General features: G+C 50.7%; 1 protein-coding gene across 1 annotated transcript; it reads left to right on the top strand.

Moving 5' to 3' along the window:
* The first annotated feature begins 7,309 nt into the window (after positions 1-7,309).
* On the top strand, positions 7,310-12,735 carry LOC144246105 (uncharacterized). Its single transcript, XM_085571147.1, is given in 4 exon segments — positions 7,310-8,456; positions 11,758-11,840; positions 12,065-12,238; positions 12,592-12,735. Coding segments are annotated over 4 exon segments (1,548 nt in total).
* Positions 12,736-15,681: the final 2,946 nt, after the last annotated feature.

The following is a 15,681-nucleotide window of genomic DNA, read 5'->3' as shown; positions in this document are numbered from 1 at the left end:
AAGATCCCAAACCTGGAGTAACCAAGTAATATAAGCCTCACGCCCTCATCGCACAATGTCTTTATGCAGATTACGAAGACTTTAGTACGTCAGGGACTCGGTGATGATAGCAATCTCTGGCTCCCCTGTGGGTTGTGAGGTTCCTCCATTCATGTCCCTATCTGCAGGGTGCTCTGCTTTCATCTTAGACTTCCTTGTTTCTACTGGGGCAATTGCTGCTGGCTGTGACTGCCTTTGTGGTTCAGCTGGAACCTGGACAGTTGTAACATTTGTGGGTTCCACAGCTGTACTATTAGGCTGTCCCTCCTCAAGGCAAAGGGCCGGTTTCTCACCAGCTGGGGAAATGCACTCCTTCAGCATCTCTCATATCTCCTTAACCAGAACCCTCACCCAATCTGGGTGGTTCATTTCTGAGGTGGGCTGTGGGGCAGGGTCAGGCTCTGGAGCAGCAGCATCTCGAGTCTCTGGGGCAGTGTCAGGTTCTGCAGGGGCATCCCTAGCCTCTGGTGTAGGTGTGAGGGTAGCTATCCAGGTTAATCTTCCCTTATCTCTGAGTGCTAAATATAACAGGCCTATCAGCAACACCACCCATTGTATGATATCATTAGCACTTAGAAAGGATCTTAACCCTTTGAAAACTGGTGGAGCAGACCCAAAAAATGGTTAAAAGGTTGGGAGAAAGTTTCCCCAGGTGCTATTTCCTCGCAGTAGGTACCGTTATTAAAGTAAACCCAAAAGCATACAGTTAGCGTGTGATAGCTATGAATCCATGTACCTGCCTGCCAGAGGAAATTAAAGATCCATGAATTCCTCACCCAATTAACCCAGAAGCCAAACTTCATAACAGACACAGTAGCCTTAGTTATAGGACCCATTTTTAGATAACGGTCTGCAAATGGGAAAAATATAGCTACGACCACATGCCACCCAAACCAAGGTAAACTAGACCACATGGTGATGCTTAAGATGTTTCTACACACAACAAAAAACCAAATTACTTAAGAACTGTTAATCCTTTTTCCCTCTCAATGCCCTCGAGCCCCACGTTGGGCACCAAAATCTGTCTTGTTTTGACAAGACAGGAGTCTGTGAAGGAGGGCAAAAGCCTCCTGTGCAATGGAGAAGGTAAACCCCCTCCCTCCGAATTACTAGGATTTTTAAATTAAAAGGCTCTCAGGCAAAGATATGGAAATGGGAGTAACAATTCTTTACTAGGAGAAACTAGATAACAATTTAAAAAGGCAAATGCAATTGGTACAAACAAAACTAGTGATAAAGTCCACAACCTGACACTCTGAGGATTCGGGGTGTTGGTAGCAGTCCAGTTGAAATGACAGCTGCTCCTCTTGCAGTGGCTGATGAATTGCAGCTGAAGTGGTGATCTTTAGAAGGGTATAGTTTTCTCTGAAGATCTGGTGGCAGTGGGGCCGGTCTTCCTCTGCGCCGGGGCCGCCTCCGAGCTCTTCCGCCGCCGCCTCACCGCGCTCCGGCCGCTTCTCTCAGGAGTCCTGCCGAAGGAGCTGCTTCTCTGTGTATCCCGCAAAGAGAGAGCTTCTCTGTCCCCCAAAAGTACCACTTTATACAATAAAAGAGTGCTTGGCTTCCCCCTCTGGGTGGAGCATCTCACAATGGGATGGTGTTACGTTACCAGGCCTGCAGTGAGTCAGTCAATGGCCCATTAACCAAACGATTACCTCTTCAGAGCAAACCATTGTTCTTGGAAGAGATAACAAACCTGCCCAACCTCCAACAGATGGCAAATAGAATACAAGCTTATTTTACAAACCAGGACAGGAGGTAAGAAATTCAGAGGAGAAGAAGGAAAGCAAAGGCTGAAAAGCCTCATCCCCTGCTTCCCTTCTAACAAACTGGCTACACAACCATAACCATGAACCATACATTCCAGGAACAGACCTCAGCACCTTTATAAACCCCCTGGAAGCCATTACACCCAAGCCCAGCCCGATGGATATTCTGGTCAGTGCCCTTCCACTGCAAAACCTACGTGTTAGGGACAATACCAGAGCTAATCCCAGATAAAAAAAATAGACCTAGGGACCATAGAGGGATTAAGATCTCAAAAAACCCTAGGGACCAGAGAGACATGCAGGCCTTCACCCCAAGAGACACTATGAATTAAAACAACATAGAAAGTAACTGCTCCATACCAAAACAAAATAATTTGAACAAAAATATGATTACAACAGGTTTTTTTCCACTCTCTCGAGCCCTGAGTTGGGCGCCAAAATATTTGTCCTAGTTTAGGGCAAATTTGGGGAAAACCCTCTGGAAGGAGCACCCAGAAAACAAACCCCCACGGCCCCTCCCCACCCACCTGGTTCAGTAAAAATTTTCTCTGAGAGAAGTGGAAAATAACTTGTTTATTTAACAAACAAAGCCCTCCCCAGCACCAAAGAGTATAAAAACACCAGATGACAACAAAACTGTTTCACCACTCTGAAGAGATGAACAAAACCAGAAAGTCTTTCCTGGGAGTGGTCGCCCCGGTCTGGATTCTGGGGATTGCTCTGAGCACTTGGAATGGCTGCTGCAGATCCCAAAGCGCAGGTTCTGGGTGTTCCTCGGTGTTTCCACGTCCCAGTCTGGAGCAGGTTGGATGGTGTTTAGGAAAATGAAAGGAAACAGTCCAGGGAAAGAATTGGACTGCTTAGCTAAATTAATTAGGAAGCAAAGGCAAAAGCAGAAGCAAGCAAAGCAAGCAAGCAAAAGCAAGCAAGCAAGCAAAGCAAGCAAGCCAAGCCAGCACTAGCCTCTTCTAGAGAGCAGATCATGGGGGGAGGTGAACCTGCTGATAACAAGGCGAAACAAACCTACACATTCAGAGTCAGTTCTGAAAGCACAGAACATAATATCAAACAAAGAGAACACATGATTGGAGATACAAACACCATAACGTCACCCTAGGACAGCGCAGTTGGGGTCTGGGACACATCATTCAATGTTCGGATTTTTTGCAGTCAGCTGCTCGCACAGGGCCACAGGGCTCTGGACAGAAACTCCAGCCCTTTTCCCTGGGAGAGAAAACTCACCAATCCAGGTTCCTGATGTCAGTTTGTAGGGCTCCCTTGGGACTGTTAGGGCAGTATATGTTAGAGGTGGTAGTTGCTGGGGTCTGGGACAAATCCTTGGATGTTCGGATTTTTTGCAGCCAGCCACCAGCTCAGGACCAGGGTGCCCTGAGCAGAAACCCCGCCTCTTTTCCCTGGGAAAGAAAACTCACCAGTCCAGGTTCCTGCTGTCAGTTTGTAGGGACCACTTGGGGCTGTAAGGGCAGCACATGTTTGATGTAGGGGCAGGTGGGGTCTTGGACACATTCTTTGATGTTCGAATTTTTTGCAGTTAGCTGCCCGCTCAGGGCCACATGGCCCTGGGCAGAAATAGTGGCCCTTCACCCTGGGAAAGAACACTCACCAATCCAGGTTCCTGATGTCTGTTTGGAGGGCTCCCTTAAGGCGGTCGGGGCATCAAAAGTTTAATGTGGGGGCAGCTGGGGTCTGGGACACAACCTTTGATGTTCAGATATTTTGCACTCATTTCCCACTCAGGGCCAGGGTTCCCTGAGCACAAACTCCGGCTCTTTACCCTGGGAAAGAAAACATGCCTGTACAGTTTCCTGATGTCAGTTTTTAGGGCTCCATTGGGACCGTCAGCGTAGCACAAGTTTGACGTGTGGGCAGCGGGGCACTGGGACACATCCTTCTATGTCTGTATGTTTTGGAGTCAGTTCCCCGATTGTGGCCACAGGGCCCTGGGCACAAACTCTAGGCCCTTTCCCTGCTAAAGAAAACTCGCCAGTTCAGGTTCCTGATGACAGTTTGACGGGCTCGGTTGAGATTGTCGGGGCAGCGTTGTTAGAAGTGGGGGCAGCTAGGGTCTGGGACACATCTTTCTATGTTCAGATTCTTTGCAGTCAGCTGCTTGCTCAAGGTTACAGGGCCCTAGGGAAAAACACTGGCCCTTCACCCTGGGAAAGAAAACTCGCCAGTCCAGGTTCCTGATGTCAGTTTGGACGGCTCCCTTAAGACTGTCGGGGCAGCACAGGTTTGATGTGGGCTCAGCTGGGATCTGGGATACATCCTTTGATGTTCGGATTTTTTGCAGTCAGCTGCCCACTTAGTGCCAGCGTGCCTTGAGCACAAACTCCGTCCCTTTTCCCTAAGAAACAAAACTCGCCAGTCCAGGTTCCTGATGTTTGTAGGGCTCCTGTCCTGGTTCAGGGCAAATTTGGGGAAAGACCCCCAAAAGGGTTCTTTCAGGAAAGCAGATTCAATTGGCCCCTCCCCCCAACCAGTTCGGGAAAGATACCTCTTTGGAGAAAAGTGGAAAAAACCTGTTTATTAAACTCGCCAACTTAGACAATATTAAACAACTAAACTTCTTGCCACTCCAAGAGAGACAATCTCAGAAAAAATCCCTCAGGTCGCAGCTGGGCTCACTCAGTCTCTGCTCAGTCCCTCCGGCGCTGGAAATGCCACGGCCCAGGCCCGGCCCGCTGGGGCACAGGTGCTGCTGCTGCTGCTCTCCTGGTGTGCAGTCCAGAGCAGGTCCAGAGAAAGGGAAAAAAACACAGTCCAGGGAACTTCTTTGCCTCAGCTATCTAAAACTAACTAGACTAGGAGAAAAAAAACCCAAAGGTGAGCTCCGTCTCGTTGTCTGTCTGTACGCAGACAAGTCAGTCCAGGAGAAGGAATGTGGAGGAGTGAGTGCAGTTCTTGAAAACAAACTCCGCGCTTCTTCCCCCCACTCCTTTCCTCCTGGAAGAAGTCTTAAAGGTGTAGAACTTATTATTCAACATGAACAGGGCAGACGATTGGGGATAAAGGCATCATACAGTCAACCTAGGACAGGCTCCCTTGGGACTGTCAGGGCAGCACAAGTTTGATGTGGGGGCAGCTGGGTCCCGGGACACATCCTTCGATGTTCGTATTTTCTGCAGTCAGCTGCCCGCTCAGAATCACAGGGCCCTGTGTGCAAACTTCAGCCCTTTTCCCTGGGAAAAAACTCGCCTGTCCAGATTCCTGATGTCAATTTGTAGAACTCCCTTGGGACTGTCAGGGCAGCATATTTTAGAGGAGGGGGCCGTTGGGTACTGGGACGCATCCTTCAATCTTCTGATGTTTTGCAGTCAGCTGTCGGCTCAGGGCCACAGGTCCCTGGGCACAAACACTGGCTCTTCAACATGGGAAAGAAAACTGTCCATTCCAGGTTTTCGATTTCAGTTTGTAGGGCTTCCTTGGGACAGTGATATGTGGAGCAGCACTTGTTAGAGATGGGGGCAGCTGGGGTCTGGGAAACATCCTTAGATGTTATGGTTTTTTGCAGTCAGCCATTCGCTCAGGGCTACAGGGCCCTGGGCGCAAACACCAGTCCTTTTGCCTGGGAAACAAAACTCGCTAGTCCATGTTCCTGATGTCAGTTAGAAGGGCTCCCTTGCGACTGTTGGGGCAGCACAAGTATGCGGTGGGGGCAGCCGGGGTCTGGAACACGAAAACATCCTGATTTCAGTGTGCAGAGCTTTCTTAAGACTGTCAGACCAGCAGAAGTTTGATGTGGAGGCAGCTGGGGTCTGGGACACATCCTTCACTGTTTGGAATTTTTTAAGTCAGCCGCACGCTCAGGGCCGCAGGGTGCTGAGAACAATGTCCAGCCCTTTTCCCTGGGAAAGAAAATTCGCCAGTTCAGGTTCCTGATGTCAGTTTGTAGGGCTCCGTTGAGCTTGTCAGGGCAGCACTTCTAAGAGGTGGGGGCAGCTGGAATCTGGGACACATCCTTCGATGTTTGGATATTTTGCAATCGGCTGCCCGCTCAGGGCCAGGGTGCCCTGACCACAAACTCCGGCCCTTTTCCCGAAGAAGGAAAACTCGCCAGTCCAGGTTCCTGATCTCAGTTTGTAGGGCTCCCTTGGGACAGTAAGAGCAGCACAAATTTTATGTGAGGGCAGCTGGGGTTTGGAGCACATCTTTCGATGTCCGGGTTTTTTGCAGTCAGCTGCTCGCTCAGGGCTGTAAGAGGCCATCTGAAGACCCTCACTCATTTGCCTGCCGATTGCCATGAGCAGGAACTCCCTTCCCCCACTGCAGTTCCGGCTTGGAGAATGCAACAGTGCAGGTGCTGCCGCTGTTCTGTTATGTTAGCTGTTTCCAATGAGGCTCGGCAAGAACTTGGCAAGGACTTGGCCAGGACTTGGCGAAGACCCAGTGTGGACCCAGCACAGAGCGGCCTACTGCAATTCCTGCTTCACTCTCCACCTTTAAGCCAAATGAACTTTTGGGGTGACTCTGGTGATCTCTCACTGAAGACCCCTCATCTGCCTCGTTACCACTGTGATAGACAGAGGTCAGGAGCCCTCTCCCCAAGGACTGAGACTGAGACCCCTACCACAGAGAGTGGGGGGAGAATGACATGACCTGTTCTTCTCCAGTAACTCCAATGGATTTATTCATTGTGTTTGTTCAGCCTGGATGATTTTCTGTAGATAAACCTGTTCCCCCCATAGCAATTTCAATAGACTCTCATTGTTCTGCATGTTCCCCCCTTTTCCCTCTGTGGACTATAACTGGACCCCTGGGTTAGGTAGGACTTTGGAGACTCTCCCCAACACAACAAGACGGATCCCCATCGTCCGGACCAGTGAGGACCTCCCTTGTGTTGGTAGCTACTCCCATCCCCCCTTCTCTCTCTCTCTCGCTATCCTTTTTATTTCTTTTCTGACCCCACTATCGAATTTATTGGTTTTGGCCCTTTATAAAGGTGCATTTGTTGTGATTAAACTAATAGTCCCCTGCTGTTTGTCTTTTGCACTTTGGGATCGGCTAACGAACCATCACGACACCGCACTATAAGCGGATCGTGACATTAAATTGGCATCACTGACATAATTTCTGTTTAGGCAGAAGGGTGCAGGTTCTGTGTAGTCTGTAACAGGGGAGGGACGTTTCTTGCCAGCCGCACCTAGCCTGCCAGTCCAAAAGACTGAGCGTGGTCTAGAAAGCAAGGGGTAAGATTTGAATTTCCCACAAACTGCACATTGCCTAGATGAAAAAGCACTCACACTGTCTTCAGAAATTGCAAAAGATCTCTTCATGCAAAAGGCGGGACACTGTTGTTTTACGTGTGTGTTTGGAATGTTTGGGAAGGAAGAGACAACTTGAAGAAACTAAGCAGAGCCTCCTAGGCAGGTTTTGTCTCTTCACCCACCCAGGGAAGTGAAGTGCGACACAGCTAAGGCTGTGTGATTTGCGTAACTTAAGTTTTTACCTCCCTGCCGTGGTTTTGGTCCCTTCACAAAATGAGTGATAACCTTAACGATAAGGGTAAATTTGAATTTTATGCTTTACTAGCTAAATACAATGCCAAACCATCTCCGGAAGGAGAAGAATGGGCACAAAGTAATTCGTTTAATTTGGATAATGTGGTTGATAGAATATGTTCTTTACAACAAGATACAAAATTTAAACTGGGCAGAAATAAATCCATCTTATGCTCAGTTTTGGGAGCTTGTCTTACAGCAGCTGTAGAAACTCGCTTCCAGTGAAGGAGTGAGCAAGAAACAATAATAGATTTCCTTCAAAACTTGGTTGAAATTTTACAAAAACAATTACATGAAGAAAGGAATGAAAAACATTCATTGAGAAATGAGAACTATGCATTAAGAGCTGCCTTAAAAGAGGAACATGTTAACAAATCACATAATGCTGATTCCTCTATAAATCCTGAGGAAAAGGAAACTCCTCATATTAAGCAAATTTATCGTCACAAAGAACTTGAGGCAGTAAATAATTGTGGGGAACATTGCTGCTCTCACTTAAGACCCTTAATTAAAACAGAATATAACTATCTCAGTGATGATGATCTTGAACCCCACATCACAACCAAACACATACCATACACTGCCACTGAATTAGCTAAGCTTAAAAGAGAATACAGACGCCTCCCATATGAATCAGAAACAGAATATGTTTTCCGGGTGTCCCTCACTGGTGGCAATCAAATTAAATTAACTGAACAAGAAGCTAGTGGGTACTGGGGACATGGTGTCTTCTTAACAACAGGAGATAAACGTGACTCATGGTCCCTGACACAGCGCGTGGCTTTTTGGGCCGGGGGAACGAACGCCTTGGAAAGGGGAGATCCTATAGCTATAATTAGCACCCCCGACCAACTCCTAGAAAGTGTACACAAAGCCGCTTGTCTGCAAATGATTCATGAAAAGAAATTAATTCCTGGCTTTGAATCCCCAATGCAACTACCTGTGAAGCCTGAACTAATGACTCCTTTAATTTGTGGGCTTCCAGAAACCCTCAAACCTACTGCCATAGCCTTACAGAAAACTATCATGACATTAAGCCCTGCGGAAAGACTAGAGAGATTTCTTGGTAACCCCACTGATCGCACAGGATCTACTGATCCTGGTTTTACTCCATCCTATTCTGACTGCAAAAAATATAAACATCGGAGGATGTGTCCCAGACCCCAGCTGCCCCGACCTCATTCTTGTGCTGCTCTGACTGTCCCAATGGAGCCCTACAAAATGACATCAGGAACCTGGACAGGAGAGTTTTCTTTCCCAGGGTGAAGGGCCAGTGTTTCTGCCCAGGCCCCAGCGGCCCTGAGTGTGCGGCGGTCTACAAAAAAATCCGAACATCGAAGGATGTGACCCAGAACTCAATGGCCCCCTCCACTAAAAAATGCTGCCTAGACATTCCCAAGGGAACCCTACACATGAACATCAGGAACCTGGACTGGTGAGTTTTCTTCCTCAGGGAAAAGGGCTGGAGTTTTTGCCAAGGGCCCTGTGGCCCTGAGCGGGAAGTGATTGCAAAAAATAAGAACATCAAAAGATGTGTCCCAGACCCCAGCTACCCACAAAACAAACTTGTGCTCCTCTGACTGTCCCAAGGGAACCCTACAAACTGACATCAGGAACCTGGACTGGCGACTTTTCTTTCCCAGGGTAAAGAGCCGGAGTTTTTGCTCAGGGCACCCTGGCAGGGAGCAGCTGGCTGAATGCAAAAATTCCGAACATCGAAGGATGTGTCCCAGACCCCAGCTGCCTCCACATCAAACTTGTGCTGCCCTGACAGTCCCAAGGGAGCCCTACTAACTGACATCAGGAACCTGGATTGGCAAGTTTTCTTTCCCAGGCAAAAAAGAAGGAGTTTGTTCTCAGGGCCCTGTGGCCTTTACCGGGCGGCTGACTGCAAAAAATCAGAACATTAAAAGGTGTGTCCCAGACACCAGCTGCTCTCACATCAATCCTGTGCTGCCCTGACATCCCCAACATAAACCTACAAACTGACAGCAGGAACCTGGAAAAAGTCCGGAGTTTGTGCCCAGGGCTCTGTGGCCCTGAGTGGGCAGCTGACTGTTAAAAATCCAAACATTGAAGGATGTTTCCCAGTACCCATCTTCCCCCTCCTCTAGTACGTGCTGCTCTTACAGTCCCAAGGGAGCCCTACAGACTGACATCAGGAAGCTGCATTGATGTGTTTTTTTCCCAAATAAAAGGGACAGTGTTTCTGCCCATGGCCCTGTGGCCCTGAGCGAGCAGTTGACTGCAAAAAATCAGAACATTAAAAGATGTGTCCAAATCCCCAGCTACCCCCACCTCAAACTTGTGTTGCCCTGACAGTCCCAAGGGACCCCTACAAACTGACATCAGGAACCTGGATTGGCGAGTTTTCTTTCCCAGGAAAAAGTCCAGTGGTTATACCGAGGGCTGTGTGGCCCTGAGCGGGCGGCTGTCTGCAAACAATCTGAATATCGAAGTATGTGTCCCAGGCCCCATCTGCCCCCACCTTAAACTTGTACTTCCCCGACCGACCCAAGGGAGCCCTACAAACTCATATGAGGAACCTGGACTGGCGAGTTTTCTTTCCCGGGGAAAAAAGCCGGTGTTTCTGCCCATGGCCCTGTGGCCCTGAGCGCAAAAAATTAGAACATCAAAGGATGTATCTCAGACCCCAGCTTCCCTGTGGTGGTTTGACACGAAAAAAGAATTTTCTTAAAAGGAAGAGGTCAATTTGGATATTGACCAATTGAAGGTGGACACGCGTCTGAGAACACAGAGTGTTTAAAGGCAGAATTCCCAGGAGAACTCGCCCTCTTTGTTTCCGGTCAGTGTACGGTGCAGGACTCTCCTCTGCCCGGCCTGTGGATGGGCGGGGGAAGGGAAGGCCCATGGCCTGACTGAGGTAGGCCGAAGAGTGGAGGGACTGGAACCGGCCTGGCCCCCTGCCGATGGAAGAGTGGAGAAATCTGGGATGTCTCCGTTTCCCCCCCCCCCAGAGTCTCGAGAGGGAGAGAGAGAGTGAAAGAGATGGTGGGGGTTTGTCAGCAGTTCACCGCGGGGAAGGAGAAGAGCAAGTGGGGGCCACAAGGTGTCCAGCTGGCCGTGGGAGCCAGAGCCTAGGCATCGAGCCATTTTTGGGGTCGGGACTTTTAACCCTTCCTGAGAAATGAAAGCTTTGTGAAAATTTTCCCCTCCTCAGTTTGAAAGAGAGGAAGAGAGACATATTGGACCCTGGGATGTTAGAAGGAGAAATTTTAGATGGGAGGGGATGATAGAGTGGCTTTTGGCTGGACTTTTTCCTTGGTAGCCACAGACTGAACCGATCTTCTCTTCCAAGAGAGACTGTATTTTAGGAGGATGCTAGTGAGCCAAAGAGACCATGCTTCAGCTGGGAAAAGACAGAAGTGGAGTGAACAGAGAAAAGTTAGGGAGGTTGGTGGTGGTGCCCCCTGTCTTCAAAGAAGAAGAAGAGAAGAAGATCTCTGTTCTTGTACCCTCAGCCCCAGGAGAAAATGGGGGGGACTGTGGTGCCAAACAATGAAAAACTGAACTGTTGTTTTTTCCCTCTTGGCAGGGAATCCTTGAAAGGAAAAATCCTAAAAGCAGTCTGTCCATCCAAGCATTGGTGGTGAGCACACTGTGCATGGAAAGGAGAAGGGTCACCATGGTAAACTTTTTCTCTGGGCGGTGCCATGAGTGACATGGAAGCACAGGATATGGCAGCTGAGTTTCTTGGGGGGTCTGTGGCACTGGAGAGACTCCTCTTCCCTCGATGGACTGAGTATCGATTGTTTGGAGGGTGGAAACCTGATTGGGGTCCAGATTGTGTCTCACTGTGGTTTGTTGGAGTTGGGTGGTGGGAGGAGGAATGTTTTGCAAGGTTTTCATTTTGATCTTTGAGTGTATTTTTTTCATTGTTTTTTTTTCTTTTATAGTAGTAGCTTAATAAATTTTTTTCCTGTTATTAAGCTTGGGCCTGCTTTGCTCTGTTCTCAATTGCATTTCCCAGCATTCAATTGAGAGATTGCATTTTCATGGGGACACTGGCATTGTGCCAGTGTCAAACAATGATATGCCCCTGTGGGTCTCAGATTCAGTCAAAGAAAAAAACTGAGAGTTTCTAGCCAGGCAAAAAGCCTGCGAAAGAGCTGAGAAAGAATGTAAATAATTCTTTATCTCTGTTGTTTTTCACATTGTTTATAGTTAAGTTCTATCACTGTGCATCAAGCACTCTGCACCAATGGCGGTGGGTTGTTTTCACTTCAGAACCAATGGATTTGGTCCTTGTGGAGCTCTGTATAAAAGAGTGGTGCATTTTGAAAAAACGGGAGTTTTACTCTCACAGCCTTCTGAATCAGAGTTCTCTTCATTCCCGTCCTGCCTTGACAGTGACATCTGGCGACCCCTCATGAATCTACGGCCTGGGCTGGCGACCTGAACCTCAGCGTCTTGCGGGGGGGTCTCGGCGGCGCGGCACCGCGCCACCAGCCTGTGGCTGCGAACAGACACCTCTGCCTTCTTAAGAAAGGTAACGCTGGAAGTCCATGCCTTCTGTAGAAGGCTTGGTCCTATTTGGACCGTGGTTCAGTTTCTAAAAGCTGGGACTGTGCGGGACGGGATGTCCCTGGAGGAGCGGACTGTCTTGTCTCTAAAAGTGGATGTTCGCCGATGGGAGATTTCATAGCAATGGGGAATCAGGCGTCTGCAGCTGATCGGATGGTCTTGTCTGCCTGTCAAGCCTCTATCCTGCAGATGAGGGCTTGGGTCTCTGAGGAGGAACTGATACGGCTCTTACTCTGGGCTCGGGATCATGGATTCTCCGCGGACATTGGGCAGGCCTTTGATCGAAAACTCTGGTGCGATTTGGGGCGGTGCCTCATGAAGCAGATGCACAACGGGGATGCGGAGGTGTCCGCACTGTTTTCGGTATGGGGGCGTGTGTATGTGCCCCTTCAGGAGGGAACCTCGGGGAGCACGGCCTCTGAGAGTGTTCTCTCCGGGAGTGACACCACCGCTTCTGTGTCTAGTGGTGTCTCGGGGAGAAGGGACAGGCAGATGGACCAGGCGATTCCCAGTACCTCCATGGCACGAAGCGGGGTGTCGGGACATGATGGGACGCCCCACAAGCCTCCTGTGTTGCCGGGGACTTCTGCTGGTCCCAGCACTCCCCAACCCCATGGCTATACTCACCCTGCAAATTTTTTGCCAGCCAATCAGCCGCAGATTGCACAGCAGACTGTACCTCGGCCGGCTGAACAAGTGCAATCTGCCTTGGGCAGGGTGCCAGTGCCAGCACCTGCTTTTCAGGCGGCCCTGGCAGTGCCATCATCGCAGCTCTCGGGTTCGGCCAACCCCCCTTTGCACAGCCTGTTGGGGGCTGTCCCGTCTTCACCGCAACAGCCCGGAACCCGTCCATCGGTTGACCAGATGGCTCAGCTGGTTCAGCCCTTGTTGGGGCCCCTCTCCAGTCTGCAGCTGGGGGGAGGAGTGGCTCAGCCCGCAGCACCGGGCGCTGCGGGGGCAGTGGCCCCTCTGGCTGCTTCGTTATCAGCTACAGAGCCTGCACAGATGTATGAGCCTCGCCCTCAGCTGCCGCTGGAAGCGGGGATGCAGCCTTTTGTCCACTCACTGGTACAAACCCCGCTTCCCTGCGCGGGCTCCGGTTCTACCGGTGAGGCCAGCGCATCTGCTTCCCAGGACGTCCCACTGTGCGACGTGTGCTGGGACTGACTTGATTTCTTTCACGGTGCCCGCGTCAATGGTTCAACAGCATGTTGTGGGGGGCACTTCAGTGTCATTTTCGGCCCCCCCTGATCCGGGACTGACGCCGGTGCTGAGGGTGGTGCCTGCTTACCACACGACGCCTGCTGTGGCGCTGGCACTCCCAGAAATGGGGCCCGGCGCCCCGCCCGCCACAGCCGCGGCTGGAGCGGTTCTCCCTTTCGCCATGCCCACCGCTTCAGCAGTTCCAGAGGCACCTCTGGCTCCCGCCCCCCCGCTGTCTCAGCAGCAGCACCTCTGCCTCGTGCCCTGCCTGCAGCTTTGGCAGCAGCGGTTCTGCCTCCTGCCACGCCCGCTGTTGCTTCAATGCCCGTGATGCCTGCTGTGCCCCGGCAGCCAGTGCTGTTCCTGCCTCCGATGACTGCAGCTTCAATGCACATCACATCCACGGTGCTGCAAGCTCCTGCTGAACCTTTCGTATTGCCGTCTGTGATGGGAGGATCCACCGAGCAGCTGGTGATGGTCCCAGTCCCCGCCCCGTCACCGACGGCTGGCCCTTCTGGATCGGGAGCTGTTGGCTCGGGGCCCGCGCCCAATGCTTTGACTTCACGGTCGATAGCTGCTTCCCCAGCCTCGGTGTCTCCCGTCAGCCCACCCTTCCCTGTGGAACACAGACTGTCCCACATGCCCCTGTCACAGGACGCAGGTAGTGAAAGCGATGATTTGATCTTAATGCCATCACGGGGGCCTGACCATCTGTCAGAACGCCGACACCAACGAGGGCGGCAAGCATCCCAGAGACATCTGTGGACGCTGCCTCCCTGTCAGGTGTCAGTGCAAACCAATAAATCCCCGTCGCTTTTGGGATGCGGTCAGGCAAAGCGCTTTGGAAGCATGTGATTGGGATTTGTTAGAGTGGGTGGGAAAGCCTGGTGGTGTGGTTTTGAACCCGCCTCTCAAGGAGGCTGAGACCGTGCCTGGTGGCCAGTTGGTTCCTCTGTTCCCCCCAGGGGGAGCAAAAGGGGGTGGGGGTGACGATGCTTCAGTGCAACATAAGCTTCAAGCCTTTCCTGTGCACAAGGCTGTCCCAAATTCGGGACAACAGGACAAGCATGAGGTAATAGCTTGGAAGGTTGTACAGGATTTGCAGGACAAGGTGGCAAAATATGGGCTGGGTTCTGCCCCATTGATGCAGGTCCTCAGAGTGATAAACACTGTCCTGCTGGCTCTCTATGATATCAAACATCTGGCCTCTGTGTTGTTCCAACCTGTGCAGATGGATGTTTTTGTGAGCAACTGGAGGAGGATGGCAGACAGGGTTGCAGCTGAGAATCAACACTATCCTCAGACAGACCCTAGGTGCTGTGTGGGGGTGGACGCACTCATGGGACTCAATAATTTTGCCAATCCTGATTTTCAGGCTACTTGGCACCACATGGTACTTGAGCAGGCCCAGAAGGTGGGTTTTGCGGCATTGCTCAAGACCATGGAGACAGCTGCTCCCAGGCAACGTTATGTAAAGATAGCACAGGGGGCCAAAGAATTGTTCCTGCCATTTGTTGAGAATCTTGCAGCTGCTTTGGAGAAGCAGATTGATGATGAGACTTTGAGGCAGGTTTTGTGCAAAACTTTGGCGAGGGACAGCGCAAATGAGGATTGTAGGAAAATTATAGACGCATTGCCAGGTGATCCGTCATTGACAGACATGGTCGAGGCTTGTTCCAAGGTTGGTACAGTGGACCATAAAATGTCTGTTCTGGCAGCATCTTTGCGGGCAGGCCTGTCATCCTCAGGGGCTGGTCGGCACAAGAAGGGGAAGAAGAAGAGCAAGCAGGGACAGGGGACAAAAGTCAAGAAGGGGTCAGGCTCTAATCTTCTGTGCTCCAGGTGTGGTAAACCAAGTCATTTTGTGAGGGAATGCAAGTCTACTTATCATGCTAATGGTAAGTGTTTGAAAGGCTCGGGAAACAGGGGCAGGAGCGCACAGGGGAACTGCGCGCTGACACAAGTGATCCCCCAGAGCACAGTGCCAGTGCAGGGTACCCCAGTCAACTTGACACAGGCACCCACGGCTCTGCCAGGGTGGATGTACACACTGCAGCAGCAGTCATCTTAGATTCTACTGAGGTGCACAGGGTCCCTCTGAATACATTCGGGCCTTTAGGTCATGGATTGGGTGCATTGTTGATGGGGCGGTCTAACACTACCCTTTTGGGAGTCTTTGTGCACCCGGGTGTCGTTGATTCTGATTTTACGGGCCAGATTTGTGCTATGGTTTCCACACCCTTCCCTCCTGTCATTATTCCAGCAGGAACCCGCATTGCTCAACTTGTGCCTTTCCAGTCGTTTGTTCCCAGGGCAGATCAACTGATGCGTGGAGATGGTGGCTCCGGATCCATGGGACCACTGCAAGTCCTCTGGTTCGTGCTCATTTCTGCCAACCATCCACAGATGATGTGCTCCGTGATTTTGCCAGGTCCCAGCCCATCTTGGATCCAGCTGCAAGGTTTGATCTACACCAGAGCCGATGTGACGGTCGTCTTCGCCTCTGTGTGGCCTCCTAAGTGGCCTTTGGACTCTGTGGGAGCGGCCATTGAAGGCTTGGGGGGTGCAGCACAGACATTTGTGAGCCGGCAGGCTGTGTTGAT

The sequence above is a fragment of the Lonchura striata genome, chromosome W, assembly GCF_050655825.1.
Source record: "Lonchura striata isolate lonStrDom1 chromosome W, ASM5065582v1, whole genome shotgun sequence".
Classification (NCBI taxonomy): domain Eukaryota; kingdom Metazoa; phylum Chordata; class Aves; order Passeriformes; family Estrildidae; genus Lonchura; species Lonchura striata.
The sequence above is the reverse complement of the archived record's forward strand: the minus strand, read 5'-3'. Positions and strand labels throughout refer to the sequence as shown.